At 43.1% G+C, this 18,614-nt stretch overlaps 1 protein-coding gene across 3 annotated transcripts in view; it reads right to left on the bottom strand.

Moving 5' to 3' along the window:
- Positions 1-18,614, bottom strand: part of LOC147905977 (vacuolar protein sorting-associated protein 26A-like) — a 129,886-nt gene that overhangs the window by 92,462 nt on the left and 18,810 nt on the right. For 2 of the 3 annotated variants that reach the window (XM_087382575.1, XM_087382583.1), the window contains exon 2: positions 8,006-8,080. The exons of the other annotated variant lie outside the window; for it this stretch is intronic. In XM_087382575.1, the coding sequence (XP_087238701.1) occupies positions 8,006-8,080 (75 nt within the window). The remainder of the gene's footprint in view (positions 1-8,005; positions 8,081-18,614) is intronic. 3 annotated transcript variants of the gene reach the window in all.

The following is an 18,614-nucleotide window of genomic DNA, read 5'->3' as shown; positions in this document are numbered from 1 at the left end:
CAACTTCCCATGTCTGAATTTTCTGAATGGACTGCAATTCATCGTGCATGGCATTCATCCAATGCACATTATCCTGTGCTTCTTCAAATGTCTCAGGCTCCTCCTCATCAAGAAGAGTACCTGCATAAGCTGATTCAACTGAAAGAGCTCCCCCCCCATGCCTTACAGCACTCCGAGTTCTGCCAGGTAATGGAGCATCAATTTTACTCTCCCTGAGAGTTTGTAACAGCCAATTTGGAACTGTTTTTACTGCATGTATATCTGCAATTTCTTGCTGAACAACCTCTTCCACTGCTTGTGGAGGTGGTAAGACATCCTGTGGCTGAATCGGAGCATGTGAAGGTATCTGGAAATTTCGATTTGCATCAGATATATCAGCAGGGGAACCCAAGGCAATGGGTAGTAATCCGTCAAAGACATCATCGGAAGAAGTAGGCATATCAAATTCAGCTTGAGTGTGAGCTGAATTTTCTGAAAATATAACATCTCTACTGACAATAATCTTGCGTGTGACAGGATTGTAGAGACGGTAGCCCTTGCTCTCTGCATTGTACCCAACAAAAATGCATTTGATTGCCTTATCAGACAACTTATGCCGAAACTCAACGGGCACATAAGCATATGCAAGGCATCCAAAAACATGAAAATGATTCACAGAAGGCTTTCTCCCTCTTGGTCTTCAAAGCTTTTGTGGGAGCCTCATTCAAAACATAATTGGCACACATGAGACCTTCAAGCCAAAATTTGTGAGGCAATCTTTTGCTTTTTAGCATGCATCTATCCATCTCCATAAGAGTAAGATTTTTTCTCTCAACTTTGCCATTTTGTTGAGGGGTTAGCCTCACTGTAAGCTGATGTGCAATGCCCTTGTCTTTCAAAAATGCATCAAAATCTGCAGACAAATACTCCCCTCCTGTATCTGTGTGTAATGTATGTATCTTGAGTCCTGATTCATTTTCAACCATGGCTGCAAAGTGTTTGAAAACCATAGACACTTCTGATTTGCGTTTCAGCCCATAAACCCAAGTGTAGTTGGAGTAGTCATCTATAAAAGTGACAAAGTAAAGATGACCACCCAATGATGGAGTCCTCATGGGACCACAAACATCACTATGAATAAGCTATAATTTTCGAACAGCTTTTACTGATCCATCCTTCTTGAAAGGAAATCTGTGCATTTTACCAAGAATGCACCCTTTACAGGCATGTGGAAAAGGTGTTTCAAGAGGAGGCAATGCATCAACCATAGCATGTTTTTGAAGTGTCATCAAGCTGCCATAATGCATGTGTCCATATATGGCATGCCATAACTCCGCATTCTACATAGCAGCAGTAGGAGTGGAAACTGCAAGAGCATGTGCTAGTCTTTTCTCATTCATGTCAAGCTGAAAAAGACCACGTAACAAAGTGCTAGACAATCTCAAAGCATAGTCATGCTCTCTGTCATGGACTGCACACTTGTCATCTTCAAAAAATCCAGCTCTGTTAAGAGTGGACACTGAAAGTAGATTTTTTGTGATACCAGGCACATACAAGACATCAGAAATTTTGAAAGTTGAGCCATCAATGGCTGTAAGTTCAACTTGTCTTGTACCACGAACTGAATAGGAGGACTTGTTGGCACATGTGACCTTTTTACCAACGGGAGGTGGATGCAGAGATGTGAAAAGACACTTCCTGGAAGTGATATGCTTTGAGGAACCGCTATCAAAATACCATGTATTTTGTCTCATTGACACTGAAAGCTGATGCATCCTAGGAAGAATTGTAACTGCATGTCAGAAAAGCATAAGAGTCATCATTACAAGTGGCTGTAATATCCGGAGCAGCCAGTTGAGAGTCTGAAATGCAAGACAAGAAGGCATAGTTGTGCTCCACAAAGTTAGCTGTAGCTTGCTCATTGTCAGATGCATGAGGAGCTGAATCTGAAACAGCCATACCGGAGCTGTTTTTCTTTTCTTTTGCAAGCCTCTTCTTGCATTCTCCAATGTAGTGACCTGGCTTTTTGCAGTAATGGCATATTCCCTTCTTCTTGGGCTTACCTGCATCACCCTTAGCCTTTTGAGAAGGCTTCCTGAACCACTGGAAGGCTGATTTGCTGATGTCTTTGCTTGTCCCTTTACTTTAGGCTTGAATTTTGAAAGCATGGCATGTTCACCTGCTCGTGAGCCATGTTTTTCCTGGGTCTGCTCTTCCTGCAACAGAAGTCCTATCAACTCCTGAAAATTGAGAGGATTTGCACGCCCCCTCAATGACAAATTCAGCGAGGTATGAAAGCTGAGATAAGACTCAGGAAGAGAATTCAGAGTGGTGGTAATTATCTCTGAATCAGGAATGATCTCATTGATATTCAGCAATTGCTCTCGTAAATCTTGTAGCTTTGTGAGGTGCACTGACATGGAGTCACCCTCTTCTATATGTGTATGAGACAATTCTCTTTTCAAAAAAGACACCCTGGCATCATTCCGAGCTGCATACATGCTCTCCAAAATATCCCATGCTGCCTTTGAGGTCTTACACGACCGGATATGCGGAATGATGAATCTTTTCACTGAAAGAGAAATACACGACAAAGCTAAAGCATCACATGAATCCCATCTCTTTTGCTCTGGAGTGGTAGGTATAACTGCACCAATAACTTGTCCTACAGCTGTACCCTATGCACGACCTCTGCCTCCTCCTTGCTAGGGAGGGGTATTAGGTGCCACATTTGCTGGCTGGATCTCATCCCCATTTACATAGTCCCACAAATTACGGGAAATCAGAATGTTGCGTACAATAAAACTCCAGAGGGAGTAGTTGGTACCATCCAGCTTATCCTCTTGTGAGAGACCACTGAACTGGAAATCATTCTGATTTTGTTGGGCCATGTCTGAGAAAGAAAATACAGCAAATGCAAATCTGAATTCCCTTGCTGGGAATGGAGTGCACAAGTCCCAAAAAATACAGCCAAGCACTAGCTGAAAATGCAACTCAAATCTCTGTAATGTCTCTGTCAGAAATCTGCCAGAGCATCCAATCTCTCCCAAAACCTGCCAAAAGTGCTTTAAAACACTTACAGAAAGGCAGTGTAAACTGAAACCTGCAAAATTGCTCTCCCAACACAAAAGCCCCAATTTGTGGCTTGAAATTGCAACTAGAAAGGGGCAAATGGTCTAAAAGCCCCAAATGTTGCACAAATTGCACTCTGCCTGCAAAAGCCCCAAATTTTTGCAATTCTCTGCAACAAATGCAAAAGCCCCAAATTTGACAAAATTCCCAATACACAAAATGTGTTCAAACTGCCCACAAAATGGCCTGCAAAGCAAAAATCTGCCTCAAATTTGATTTACCAACCAGTAGCTCCCTGCAAAATGTACCTGTAGGAAGACCTTGAATGCACACGAAGGCTGGCGACACACTTTGTACAAAAGTACGAAACTGTACGGAATGTACAACCTTGTTGTATGGACAGGTACCCTCCTGTGTATGGGCTGCTGTGTACGACAGCTATACAGAACAATGTCTGTACGAACGACCTATTGGCTAGCGCTGTTGGAAGTTTGTACGTACAAACAATTACAACAAGTCGGCCTGCTGTACGAATCACGTGCGTAGCAAGGGGCTGAAGCAGTGACTGGGCGTACGCATGGCGCTATCAACGCGTGCAGGTACGGACAAGCGTACGGCAGCTGTACGAAACAGTATGGCTGTACGGCGAAGGTACGGGCGATGGGCTATACGACGATGTACGGTTGTACGGGCGACGGGCTGTACGACGATGCACGGTTGTATGATTATATGGGCGACGGGCTGTAGGGACAATCCAACAGCAGAAGCTTGGGCAGCTCGACTTGCAGGAGGAGCTTGGGCAAGGAGCTGAGAGCACGTCCGGGAAGGAGCACCGCTCTGATACCAAATGTGAGTTGGAGAGGGAGAGAGAGCAGAGTGTGAGAGCAAGAGAGCAAGAGAGTAGGAGAGTGAGAGCTAAAAGCAATAGTTGCAATAGAAGAGTGTAGTACAACTGAAGAGTGGGATAGGTTTTGTCTAAGTGACAAAACCTTATCCTTTACTAACCGTAGTTAGTGAACTAGCTGTGGTTAGGGGGAAAAACCTCTAAAATGAGGAAAAAGTGCCCCTAACCTACTTATTACATTACATTGGTCACTGCTAAATTATAACAATAATTCTAACAGAGCTCCACGGGTCCGTCAGCATGTATTTGATATTTTAAGTGCACTAGTTCGCACTATTCAGTACATGCACCAACACAATGTCCTACATAATGATTTGCATGCACAAAACATTATGCTACACTTCTTGGAGTCATCCGAGGAGGTGTATCTGGGCATTTCTGATTGGGGAATGATGACCCCATGCAGCACTAGAACGCACTATCCCGCATTACTCAGTGACAGCCCCAACACTGTGCGAAGCTCCATTGCTAGATTTCGTCACGTTGCTCCAGAGTGCCTTTGCACCAATCCCCCACCTTTCGATGTTGCACATGATGTGTATGCCATGTCTCATCACATCTTGAAAATCGCCAAGTACGGGGCCCGCAGAAGCTCTTATCGGGCGTTTACGACGATTTGCGGTTCAGGGAAAGTCAACCGAACCGAATAGACATCCAAGTACTGCAGATTTTTGTGGGATTTCTGACATTGCTCCAAGATGTGGTATACAACTCAGTCCAAACCAAGGACTTAGACCAGCCAATGACTGAGTCTTTCTTGGACGCCGGGATGTAACATGAGTGACCGATCATGGAACTTGTAACATTTTTAGTTTTATATATCATCCAAGTTTGGATCCACTCCATTGTTCGAACAGTTTGTATATTTACAGTGACATGATAAATGATGCGATAAGTAATGTTTTAAATATTGTTTGTATAAGTAAATGATGCGATAAAAATGATGATCCAATTGTCAAATATGATAAATGATGCAATAATTAATGTTTAAATATTATTTGTATAGCTGAATGTTGCGATAAAAATGATGGTCCAATTTTAAAATATGATAAATGATGCGACAATAAATATTTAAATATGTTTGTATAGGTTTAATATTATTTAATTGTTTAATATTGTTTAAATACTTAATATTATTTGTGGTTACAAATTAATTTTATCTTGTTGTCACTTTTTAGGCTAAGTATGAGCATGGAGGGAGAGAACTTAGAGAATATTCTCCCACAAGATCCTCCCCAACCAGAGCAACCTCCAATCCAAGAGGGCCCACACGATGCTTTTGTGTCTCAAGAGGCTGATTTAGCAGACCAGCTAAATCACGCTGAGGCTCAGGCTATCTTACAAGCGCAAAGAGAGATGTTGGGCAGAGAGGGACTAGGTATTTTTGCTGCTGGTCCAGTGGATGATGATACCATGTAAGGCGACCCGGTCTCTCTTCAACAAGTACAGAGACTATGCCCATCAGAGTTCGTGAGAAACACCTTGTTTCTTCGTTCAGGAAGTGCTAGGAATAAATATGCACAGCCCAAGCTGTCATATTTGCAGCACAAAACCCTAGCCCACATCCTTCTCCAACGATTCATAGAGGTGGAAGGAAGCATTCCCAATAACCAACAAATACCCATGTATTTCATCCAACAGGTGTATGTCTACGACGCTTGCATCGACGTGTGGATTGGAATGACAAGCATCACTTGTCAGAAACAGCATAGGAACATCCTGCAAAGCGCAAGCGAGCAAGGACAGAGAACAGAGAGCCCGTGTCTCAGAGACCTCGTGTGTTAACTCCCGAGGCACACAGTGATCTTGTTGACTTGGCCACATCTGCCATACCTCTCCGTCAAGAAGGTGTTACTTGCTGAGAAGTTACAAGATCGCGTTGCATCACAAGCCAAAGAGATCGAGGACCTACAAGCAGGTGTACAAACATTGGAGTCTGAGCTTGCACGCTACAGACAGTCCTTTGGAGATTTGGATGCAACTGAGGATACCGATATTTTTTATTTTGAGGACCTCACTAATATAGATTCGCAGGGTGCAGGACCAAGCACTCAGGGAACGGTAGATGTGGATCCTACTGCATAATTATGTACATTGTAAACTTCATATATAACTTTATAATACTCTTCTTCTGCAACGATGGTTCAAGTCATATAAGTGAGTTAAGTGGACTAAGTGATTTAAGTGGTATAAGTGATCTAAGTAGACTAGATGATTTAAGTAACTTAAGTGATTTAAGTGGACTAAGTAAGTTAAGTGATCTAAGTGAATTAAGTGGTATAAGTGATTTAAGTGTACTAAGTGATTTAAGTGGTGTAAGTGATCTAAGTGAACTAGGTGATTTAAGTAACTTAAGTGATTAACGCAATCTAAGCGAACTAAGTGGTATAATTAATTTAAGTAATTTTCTATGGATTTAAGTAATCTAAGTGAATGAAGGGGTATAAGTGACTTAAGTGGACTAAGTGATTTAAGTGATTTAAGTGAACTAAGTGGTATAAGTGATTTACGTGGTTTTCAATGGATTAGGTGGACTTGTAAAGTTAATGCAGAAATTTTAAAATATATCGACGTGAATTAGTACACATAATAGCTAGATCAACCCTTGAGACTTGAAAATATAAACTTCAATTGCGCATATTCGATTATTCTTTTCAACTTTCTGATGTTCCCTTCGATGTTGCCTTGAAAGTATTTGCAAGTCACAAGATTGTCTCTAAAAATCATCCACAATCTCAATAATTACAACACAACATCACTTGTAGCCCACAAGGCTCTAGATTTCAATACAAAAGCAGACGAGATGGATACGAGCATATGCGCTCTCCCATCGCTTGACATATTCTCCCATCCATCCCCTCGCATACAACTCCTTCTTTTCCTTTTTAGATCTCTTATGCTCGGCTGAGGAACCAAGCGTGAGATAAGAAAAATTGACAAACAATGAGATTATATGCAAAATCGAAGGAACGTATTCGAATTTGTAAAAATCGCGATTTTTCGCGTTTTTTTGAATCGAAAAAAAAAATTCGAGCAAATTAATGCAACTTAGGCTCAAACATGTGCTAACCATCTCTGAACAAATCTTTAATTTGCGGAGATGATGTTACAAAAGACGCCTGGTACTTTTATAGGGCCAAACCGAGCAAAAGCAAGCACACTTATGTTTATAGGATTATTCCTAGATTGCCACATGGCAGCCCAGCATGAAAATACATCTTTATAATGGATTGTGCTGTCTAGCAGCAGCAAAAAATAGCACACACAAACATTCTAGAGCCATCTACTGACTTAGCCTCAGCTATATATGCATAGAAAAACTACTTACATTTGACATTTTTCTCAAACTCAAACTTTTTCTTGAGGGCTTCTATGCAGCCATCCTTGTCTTTATTGTCTAGTAGCTAAACACACAAGGCTCACTAAGCAAATGTGCCCTGATCCTGGGCATGTGCCTTCCAAATCCATTGGACCGTCAAACACCTTCATAGGCCATGCTACATTGTCTCTTGCAGGGTACCCAAGCAACATTGGCATGTACCATCCCTATCCATCTTCTTTAGCTAAGGGCCTATGGGCAGTTTGCTTTCAGTGAAAAGAAATAAGAGACTGTTTTTCAGCCGTGGTTGGACCACAAGCCTGTCCGAAATTCCGAAAGAACATGGTCGAAAATTTGTTGTTGTGCCCTCAAGGACTGCCAAATGGTAAAAGAGAGCTAAAGACATCTATAAATCCAACTGGTATGCAGAAAGGAAACTGGCGGTGAGAAAAAAGATGCCAAAAAGGCATACAAGATTAAACATTATGAAAGTACTTGTATGTTTTATAATGATCGTTACACAGTTTCAAGGTATTTGGGGCCACAGCACATAAACAACCTGCCCAGCATGGCCCTACAAGCCAAAAATACAGCATCGCTTTACAGTTCACATACCAAGATATGTAGAATTTATTAATGTATTTCTCAAATGCAATAGAAATTATATCCTACACAATGTGTTGGGTGTAGCAATTTTAATAATTTTAATATATGAAAGTCTAGACGGATACCTGAGGTCGTGTTTCAGCATCAGAAAATTCTATTGTAATTGTACATGGTGGAGCTAGTGCTCCACGGAGGAAGTTCTGAACAATCCACCTTATGCTATTTCAATATTTTTGAAAAAATAGACAGCCAACAAAAGGGTTCTAAAGATGTGTAGATCGAAGCAACAATGCAAGACAAACAAATAATAATAATTGCATTTGCATACATAGAAGAGAATATGAAAGTGTCAAAATCATGAGATCATAAAAATGGAACATGATCAAAGTTTGAAATTCATTAAAGATGAAAGATTTTATAAAGAGCAACAGATTTAGCAAGGTTGATTACAAGCTTATTGAATCAATTAAAAGAAGTCAGTTCAAATAAATCATAAGGCATTGAACATACTCTTATTCAAAAAAACGAAATGCATGTTGAGAGGTTGATTGAAGTGGTGTTAACAAACAAAAAAATTATAGGCTTGTAAAGATGCCTTTCCTTACAAATGTATATTATCCTAAATTAAAAAAGATAAGGGAAAGCGAGAGAGAGAGAGAGAGAGAGAGAGAGAGAGGTATGAAAATGAACAAATGCTTCTACTGTGACCAGCCAGGAGATTATGCGAGGGACTACAAAAATAAGAGGGATGATTTAAAGATGAAGAACAAGTCCAAGAAAAAATCAGAGGTCTATGTTAAATAGATAGGGTCGAATGCTCCACCTACAAACCCCCAAATGAGGATAGCTCAGGGGCTTGATATCTGTAGGAGTAAGGTTATGCATTGTGCTATCTGGGCATGTGGAGAGGGACTGGAAGGACTGCCACGTGGGTAGCATACAGGCAGCCACGTGCGTCCTGCTTTTTGTGTTCAGTTTAGGGCAGCCAATGAGCCCACCCCGGTCAGCAGATATGGCTGACAGTAGGCCCAATGTCGGGGCTGGTTGTGGGGCTGTGTATAGCCCAGCCAAGTGTTTATTGGGCTGGGACAGGACAGCAGCACAAGGACCTGTGGGCTGGAGAACTTCACAGCAGTTCCAGTGAGCAGAGGTCCATGGAAATAGGCTTGTAGACAGCAGAAAGGCTGACTGCCAGTCAGCATTGCTGCAAACAGGTCTGCATACCTCCAGAAGAGATTAGCAAATGGCTGGCTGCCACATGAAAGAGTGGGCCAGGACTTAAGGAAGGGTCAGATCAGGTCGGCAGAGAGCCAAACTTGGTCGGCCAGCAGCAGGTGGATTAGGATTAGAGTTGTTAGAAAACAGAGGGTATGCGCAGCAGAAAGACTAACCACAGTTACCAGGGAACAGCGTTCCGTTTTCCTAGAACGTGGGAATGCCGTTCCTAGGTGGAGGGCCTACCGAGAACGTTCCCAATACTCGGAACGCCTGGGGAACGTTCCAGGAACGCGTTCCATCCCTAGGAACAGGCATTCCCGTTTTGGGACTGCGCAGGGAACGGCTTTTTGCTGCAACGGGGCTTATTAGTGGGTTTTTCCACTCTCCACCCCCTTCCACTCAGCCCCCTCCCCTCCCACTCCCTTCTACTCAAGTCTCAGCCCCTCGTTGGATTGCCACATGTCCATTTTGTAAGGCCACACTTAGATATTCCTTTTTACCCCTTCTTGGGATTCCTTTAAACCATTTGACCTTAGGCCTTTAGACCCACCTAGTCACGCAAATCATCCTTACCAACTGACCCTTCCAAGGTCAGATTAGCTCAACTCCTTCCCTCTTCAAGATAAGCGTCCTCGATGATGAAATCTAGGCATGCTCCCCACATATGGTACACAAATTCCCAGGTCATCTCAAATAGAGGTAAACCATGTCATGCAACCAACACCGTGGGCATCTTTCGATTGCATACTTACATTGATCCTTGGTCCAAGTTCTTGGTGGTTTGCGCATTGCATTTTCCTCCATCTCCTAAAACAAAACAATGCCCTCAAATGGTGAGTCACCTGAGTGCAAAAAATGTTTTAAACAAGAAACATGAAACAGTGTGCTGCTTCATCCATACACTCATTTGCAACAATGCCGTACGGCGACCGTACGTTCTCCCACCGTTGTCCGTACGCCAACCTACATTGACCCGTGCCTTCTCTGTATCTGCCCACTACCCGTCCATACACTATACGAAATCCTTCCATACACACCTATGCAATCTTCCATACATGCCCGTACGTCATCAGCTCACCCGCCGTACAACTGAAGGCAGTTGTCCGTACTTGCTCCGCTACTCTCCGTACATGCTCCCTGTCGGATGCGTTCGTACACCGGTGCCTACCCGTACAGCTTGCCTTCGCTCGTCCGTACAACTAGACAACAGATTGCCGTACAGTTCATACTGCTCGCCGTACAGCCCTACTCTCTTTCTACAGGTCCAACCCATGCACATTTGTGTGAGCATTGCTATGTGCATTGCACAGGTGCCATTTTTTTGTAGGAGAAATTTGCAAGCAGTTTTGACAAGAAATTGCTACAATGCAGTGAGCCAGTGCTTGGCTGATTTTTTGGGGCAGAAGTACTTTGCATTTGGGCCAGTGTTTCGCTTGGATCAAGCAATTTTTGGGGGCAGATTTGAGTATTGGGTATTTTGAAAAATTTCCTATATTTGCCCAAATTTCAGCCCAATTTCACCCTGCAAATTGGGGCTTTTAGTCTTGGACACCAATTTTGCAAGATTTGGGGCTTTTGGACACTTTGCAGGTGTTTTGCAGGCACATTTGGCAGAATTTCAGTTGGGTTTGTGCTTTTGGGCTGTTGCATTTGGAGCCTTTGATTGGCTGATTTTTTGAGCAATTGCCAGCTTGCATCTATATCCCGGAAGGGATTTGTGTTGTGCACCTCTAAATCCCACGAAGGGATATTTCTTGTCACATTTGCTGCATTTTGTTTTCTTTGGCAATTATGGCTCAGAACAATCCCAATGAAGTGTTTGGCGTCCTCACACAGGAGGATAAGTTGGATGGTACCAATTACTCTTTATGGAGTTTATGGTACGCAATCTTTTAGTTGGCAAACATTTGTGGGATTATGTCACTTCGGATAAGACAAGGCCAGAGAATGTGGTTGCACCTGCCACTCCTCCTCAACAAGGTGGAGGAAGGGGTAGAGGACAAGCTCAAGGTGCAGGACAAGTCCTAGGTGCAGTGGTTGCTGCAATTGTGCCTCCCACACAGAAACAGAAAAGGTGGGGATTCACGTGATGCACAAGCACTTTCAGTAATTTCTCTTTTTGTCAAAAGGTTTATTATTCCACACATTCGGTCATGCAGGACCTCAAAGGCAACATGGGATATTTTGGAGAGTATGTTTGCATTGCAGCCCACAATGATGCCAGGGTCTCTTTCCTGAAGAGAGAGTTATCGCACACTCACATGGATGCGGGTGACTCAATGTCTAATCACTCACCAAGCTTCAGGACTTGAGGAAGCAATTGTTGAATATAGATGAGATTATTCCTGATGCAGAGATGATAACTACTACTCTGAATTCTCTTTCTAAGTCATATCTCAGATTTCAGCTCTCGCTGAATTTGTCATTGAGGGGGGGCGGCAACCCTCTCACTTTTCACGAGCTGATAGGACTTCTGTTGCAAGAAGAGCAAACCAGGAAGAACATGGCTTCACGGGCTGGTGAGCATGTCATGCTTTTGAAATTCAAGCCCAAAGGGAAGGAGCAGCATAAGCGGCACGCAAATCAGCCTACACATCAGCATAAAGCAGAATCTGGACGGCCTTCTCACAAGACTAAGAGTGATGCAGAGAAGCCCAAAAAAAAGGGCATTCGTCATTATTGCAAGAAGGCAGGTCACTACATAGGAGAATGAAAGAAAAGAATTGCCAAGGGAAAGAAAAAGGATTCAAGCATGGCCGTCTCCGATTCAGCTCTCATGCACATGATGGTGGTGATGCTTCAGCGAACTTCGTGGAAGAAGACTATGCCTTTTTTACTTGCATTTTCAAGTGGCTGCTCCGGATACTACAGCCACATTTGAGAATGTCATTCTCTTTCATTAAGAGAAAATTTCTGTCATTCTTGAGAAATTTTCGTTCATTTCTTGAGTGTTACCCTGGTCACCATAGAAGAGGGCTAAATCATGAGTGCCTCTGAGATATCTGAAGACTCTCTTCACTGCCTACCAATGCTGTGAACTGGGCATGTGCATGAATCTGCTGAGCTGAGATACTGCATACTCGAAGTCAGGTCTAGTGTGACATAAGTAAATGAGACATCCAACAGCCTGCTGATAAAGAATGATATCACATGGTGGGCGGGCTCCCATCATGAGCTGAAAATTTGAAGCCAGGGTCCACTGGAGTAGAGATTGGCTTGCCATCCTCGAACTGAAAACGATCAAGGAGCTGTCCAATATACTTGGACTGTGACATCATGATACCCCCCTCAACATGAGCAAACTGAATGCCTAAATATTAGTGGAGCTGTCCCATGTCTGACATTTCAAAAACCTGCTGCAAATCAGCCTTGAAAGCTGCAAATTGCTGAGTATCTGGGCCCGTGATGAGCATATCATCCACATACAAAATCAGCACGAAAAAATCAAATCCACTCCCACGGACATAAAGAGTGGGTTCTATGGGGCTATTCTGAAAACCAAGGGATAGTAAGTGTGCATGAATTTTGGCATACCAATGCCCTGGGTGCCTGCTTCAAACCATAAGGGGCTTTTCTAAGCTAGCATACCTTGTTTTCAGAATTAACAACCTCAAAGCCAAGAGGTTGTGTGACATAGACTTCTTCCTGTAGATCCCCGTGAAGAAAAGCAGTCTTGATGTCAAGTTGGTGCACTTGCCAATGGTGATGGGCTGCAATGGCAATGACACATCTAATGGAATTGTCTGTAGACCGTGGATCAAATAGGATTAATGCTTGCTGATCTCTTATCTTTCCCCATGATAGCAAAAGCTCTTTTTCCTTTGGGTCTGAGGTACTACCCAAAACATCTGGGACTGCTCCCACCATTGGCCTCAGTGGTACTTGTGGCTTTTTCTGCTCCTTAGAACCTGAAGGCTTCTCAGGTCACTGGGCAGCCATATGCCCCTCTTTCCCACATCTAAAGCATTTCCCATCTCTGCGGAATTCAGCTATCTGTTCAGGAGTGAATGGGGATTTGCCTTTATATGACTTTGAAAACTGAGTACCCTCGGCTTCTGAGACTGAAACCCTTTCTTTTCAACCTTGGGATACTCTTTCTTTTCTTAGTAATCCTGGATGTGGGAGCAAATGTCTCCTCAAAATCAATGCCTTGTTGTTGGGCATACCCTTTTGCAACAAGACAGGCTTTGTGTCGATCTATACTGCCATCAGATTTCCTTTTTAATTTGTAGACCCACTGCGTACCAATGGCATGCTTGCCGGGAGGGAGATCTACTAATTCCCATGTGTCATTTTTTGCAATGGATTGTAACTCAGCTCTCATTGCATCCATCCACTCTTTGCTGTCAAAAGCATCTTTATGACACAAAGGCTCTTCATTGCAAGCTGTAGCAAGGAGTGCAAACTCAAGAAAGTGACCATGCATCTGTCTATTCCCTGACCTTGTCCGGGCAGCAAAAGGCTGATCTTGTTTGCGTCCCTCAATGTATCAAGAAGCCATCTGGGAACTTGCCTTTCCTGTCTATTGACAGCTCTTTCTTCAATCACTACATCATGAATAGTGGGATCATTTTGTGCTGGAAGAGAAACCTGCAAATCAGCATGGGGTACTGGCTGATCATTGCTTGTTGGAGGGCCTGCAGGAGGCTCATGCTGTTGATCAAAGGCCTCTTCTGAGGATGGCAGAGGTAACCAAGATTCAAAGGCATTAAACATGTCAACTTCTGGTTTAGCTTTGCAGTCCACAAGAGAAGAAGCCGAATGGTTTAGCTTTGCAGTCCACAAGAGAAGAAGCCGAATGTTCAGCAAAGATTACATCTCTACTCACAATAATCTTCCCAATATTGGGTTGGTATAGCCTATATCCTCTGCTCTCCTGACTGTAACCAATAAATATGCATTTGATTGCCTTATCATTAAGCTTATGTCTCAGCTGAGATGGTACATGAACATATGCAAGAGACCCAAAAACTCTCATGTGTGAAAGTGAAGGCTTCCTGCCTTTCCATGCTTCATAAGGTGTAACAGTCTTCAATGCCCTTATAGGTGATCTATTCAGCTTATAGTTGGCACACATCACTGCATCAAGCCAAAATTTATTGGGCAAAGACTTGTCCTTAAGCATGCATCTGGCCATCTCCATAGTAGACCTGTTATTCCTTTCAAGAATAGGATTATGCTGAGGAGTGTAAGGAGTAGTGCATGAGTGAACAATGCCCCGTGAAGACAAAAATGCATCAAACTCCTTTGACATATATTCTCCCCCCCTATCTGTGTTGAGGGTGACAAGCTTGCATCCTGATTCATTCTCAACCATATTCAGCCACCGCTAAAAGCATAAGAACACTTCAGATTTGGCTTTTAAAGGATATACCCAGCAATATCTTGTGAAGTCATCAATGAGAGTCATGAAATATTTGTACCCTCCAATGGAAGTTGTCTTCATTGGGCCACAGACATCACTGTGTACTAGCTGCAATTTCCTTTGTGAGAATTTTGGACAATTCTTTTAAAAAGGAAACCGATGCATCTTATCCAAAAGACAACCCTCACACACATGTTTGGAAACTGTGTGAGTTTGAGGTACATCATCTGCCATCTGTTGTGAATGTAGCTTTGCAAGAGCTCTATAATTGAGATGACCCATTCTCTCATGCCAAAGATGAGTTTCAGCAAGTTGTGAATCTGAAATAGTAAATGCTTCAACAGCAGCTGAGCGATGATCAAGGTGATAAAGTCCCTTTTGCAAAGTGCCAGTGAGAACTATGGCATTGTCATCACGAAGATCATACACTAGGCATCTGTATCCATCAAAAATCACTCTGAAACCTAAAGTGGCAATTGCTGAAATTGAAATCAAGTTGACTTCAATTCCAAGCACAAAAAGAACATTTGTCAAAGTGACAAGATGGGATGCAAAAGATGCAAATGCACATTCTTGCATTGCTTTATCATGCAAGAGAATCATTATTCCACACATCCGGCCTTGCAAGATAGCAAAGGATGCTTGGGACAAATTGGCTTCTCTTTATCAGATTCGCAATGAGGCACGTGTTGCATTTTTAAGAAGACAGTGCAGGAAGTCAGTATGAATGAAGGTGATTCTATGGATGCATATCTGACAAAGGTGAAGGACCTCATGGAACAACTTGCCAGTATTGATGAGGTGGTGCCAAATTCTCAGCTTGTCAGTATCACATTGAATGGATTGCCAGATTCATATCAAGGGTTTGCTACAACCCTTCGGTTAGTGGCCATGGGTAATCCAGACCACTACTCTTTTGATCAGCTAGTCACATTGCTTTTGCAGGAAGAGCAAAGTTGAGCTAATAGACAAGCCATTATTCCTGATCATGCATTTGCTTTACAGCCAGGAAGAGGCAAGGCTTCCAAGCCTATGGGCAAGCCCATGCATCTAAAATTACAGCAAATAAGTCAAAGAAGAAAAGATGCAACTATTGTCGCAAGCCTAGACATGACATTTCAGAATGCAGGAAGCGCATTGCTTCGAAGAAAAAGAAAGTAGGATTGACAGTTAATGCCTCACATGCAATTGAATCCCACGAGCCAGCAGATGCTTCACATGCACATGCTCTCCAGGATGATTGGGCATGGGCCGTCCATTGTTCATTTGATCCCTCCAAAGTTGATGCACTCTTTACTGCTAATGATGCTCAGTCTTGGTATTTTGATAGTGGTGCTCCCAAGCACGTCACATCTTGCAGACAGTTGTTTCATTCCTTGGCTGATGCACCTCAAGGAGGAACTGTCACATGTGCTAATAATGCTTCTGATACCACTATAGGATCGATAAATGAAAGAGAGAGTGCAAGGTACAAAGAGTCGATAGATGAACAGCAGTGTATCAAGAAAAGAGAAGTACATAGTACTTGTACCTAGACCCTAGGACTAAGTGTCCTAGGTGTCACATAGGACTAAGTGTCCTATGTGGCATAAGAGGCACAAAATAAACTAAGTGCTTATAACTATGCTTACAAGGCACATACCAGGGCCCATAGGGCATCACTAGAACTGGGAGAAGATGGCCTACAATCTGCATACCTATCCTGCACCTGTACCTGCTGCAGAGGCCACGTGGACCTAATCTGCTGTTGCAGGCCTGCTGTCTGCTCCTGTGGACTGCAGGATTGCCATGTAGGCAGGCATGCCATGGGCTGCAGAGGCCTATGACAACTAAGTTGTCAAGTTTTCCAGATGTGCAATGTCAATAGTTTTGGAATTTGTAGCTGGTATGGAAATGGTGACTCAGCACAGATCTACAAAAGAATTGGCTGAATTTGTAGAAGCCAGTTGGGGGATATGATACCTGGAAGATGTACAACAAGGCCTGTTAGTTGAATGGCTTTGTTTGGTAAATGGAGCTTAGGTATGCAAAATTATGTTTCAAAACTGGGTGCATCATATGTAAGAGAATGGCTCACATTTGGGAAGGAAGGGGTCATAACATGTCTGTACAAGCCTTAGTTGATATTTGATGTTGGTTGTGGGTCGCTCAATTACACTTTTATATTTGGACTCGGTTGCGCAACAGCCATGTGGCATGCATTTGTCGCAGAAGCACCTACAATGGCTGATCTTGGAGAACAAGGCAAAGATGGGTGTGCGAAATAGAACATGGAGACAACCAAGGTTTACACGATTGTAGAGCTTCTTAACATAGACCTTTTGAACCAAGCGGCATCCATGAGAGTATGCCCTTTTTAAATGGGCAGGGAGCTATCACCACAAGAATAGAGGCAAGGTATGAGTAAAGGTATGAAGGCAAGAACATGCTACCACATGTCAAGGGGGCTTTGTCCCAATGTGAGCAAGCTGTGCAAATATGTACTCCACTCTTTTAAAAGGTAGATCATTTTCATGCAATAATATATGCAAGCTTTCAAGTCTTTCTAAATTGAGCTTGAGTCTATCCCTACTTAGTTTGATGTTCCTCATTTGCTTAGGATGCATCCACCTTAGATTAGTTTTAAGCACACCTAAGGTACTCATGTTTCAACGCGGTATCAGAGCCTCCCCTCTCAATCAGCCTCGTATTTCTTTCAAGCTTAGTTTGAGTTCAGGAACATGCCCAAACTCATCCTCTAAAAACACAACATAGTGCAGTTTCAATCTCATGATAGTCACTCATAAGGTTGAAAACCATAAACTTCATCATGCATAGCAGGGACTAGCTACTATGACCTCCACACTGACATCATCAACACCCAACACTGGTTATAGACCATAGTATAAACATATGCTCTCACAGATACAAAACCACACACCCACACATACTTGAGCATCCATTTGTACAAAGTCTTTGTATTGAGTTTCTGTCAGCACTCCAGAGGTGAAGGGCAGACTCAACCATGACAAAGGCTACCACTAAGGGTTAGTTTATTAGCAGTCCATTAGTGTTGCTCCTATTCCTTCTTTCTATCCGACCTTGTAGAGGGTGAAGAGAGCTTTCTTTTGGTTCAAAATGATGTCCTACAGTGAGAGGTATTACATTTTTTAAATTGAGTGTATCTTGTGAAAGAAAGAAAGAAAGAAAGAAAGAAAGTTTATTAAAGTCTTCGGACGACCGATGGGTCTATGAGACTGTGAAAATCCTGATACAACAAGTTGTGGTAGTGGAGCTACTAAACCAGCATCCATACCAGTGCAAAATGCAAAAATGCAAAATGGCAGTACTAAGTCCTAAGTACAACATAGTCATGTCGATGGTCGACTATATATCAATCTCAGCATCGTCATCAATATCATCATCATCATCGGCAGCAGCAAGATATCAAGATGGATGAGGCAGTGGAGGCATGAAGTCGGCAATAGAGTGTTGTCGGCCACTCAGAGGTGCCATCCTGGCACGTCTCCTGGTCGTAGCTCTACGTCTAACCAGGGCTACTGTGACCCCCGTCGGTCGGGCTCCAACTCTAAACAAGGAGGGGATGTCCCCAAGTGTGATCTGTGTGTCGACCCACTGTCTGAGCTATCGAGTCACAGGCTCCGAGTCACAGTCATGTCGAGGCCTCATCTCGTGGAGTCCATGTGATCTAGCTGAAAGAACTCCGTGATAGAGCTCTGAGTGGGATCAGCCGAGGAAGAAGTCCGCTCCTGTCTCTGTGCTCGCAGTATCCTCTCACGGTGTCTAAGTGCCTCATGAATGAAACCTGCCAAACACCATTGGTCTGGGTAGGAGAGGAAACAGGCCAAAATTCCATAACTATCCCTGAGAGGCAGTGGAAACGCCGTCGGATCTCATAGTACACAGGACACCTGAAGATGAAATGCTCCTCTGTCTCAACCTCCTGCATGTCACACAATGTGCATATGCACCTCTCCCTGGGTAGTCACTCTGCTCTATCGCTCTCGATGCAAAGTTTGTGTGAAGAGACCTGGAACTACCCAAGAGAGATCCTCGGTGTAGATGAATCTGCATGTATCCTGGTGGGTCAATGAAACCCTCCACTGTGATATATAAGAAGTGATCTCTGTAGAAGCTAAGCTTCACTGGGA

Source organism: Dipteris shenzhenensis, chromosome 1, assembly GCF_047967505.1.
Source record: "Dipteris shenzhenensis isolate YYH24624 ecotype China chromosome 1, Dip_SZ_1.0, whole genome shotgun sequence".
Classification (NCBI taxonomy): Eukaryota; Viridiplantae; Streptophyta; class Polypodiopsida; order Gleicheniales; family Dipteridaceae; genus Dipteris; species Dipteris shenzhenensis.
The sequence above is the reverse complement of the archived record's forward strand: the minus strand, read 5'-3'. Positions and strand labels throughout refer to the sequence as shown.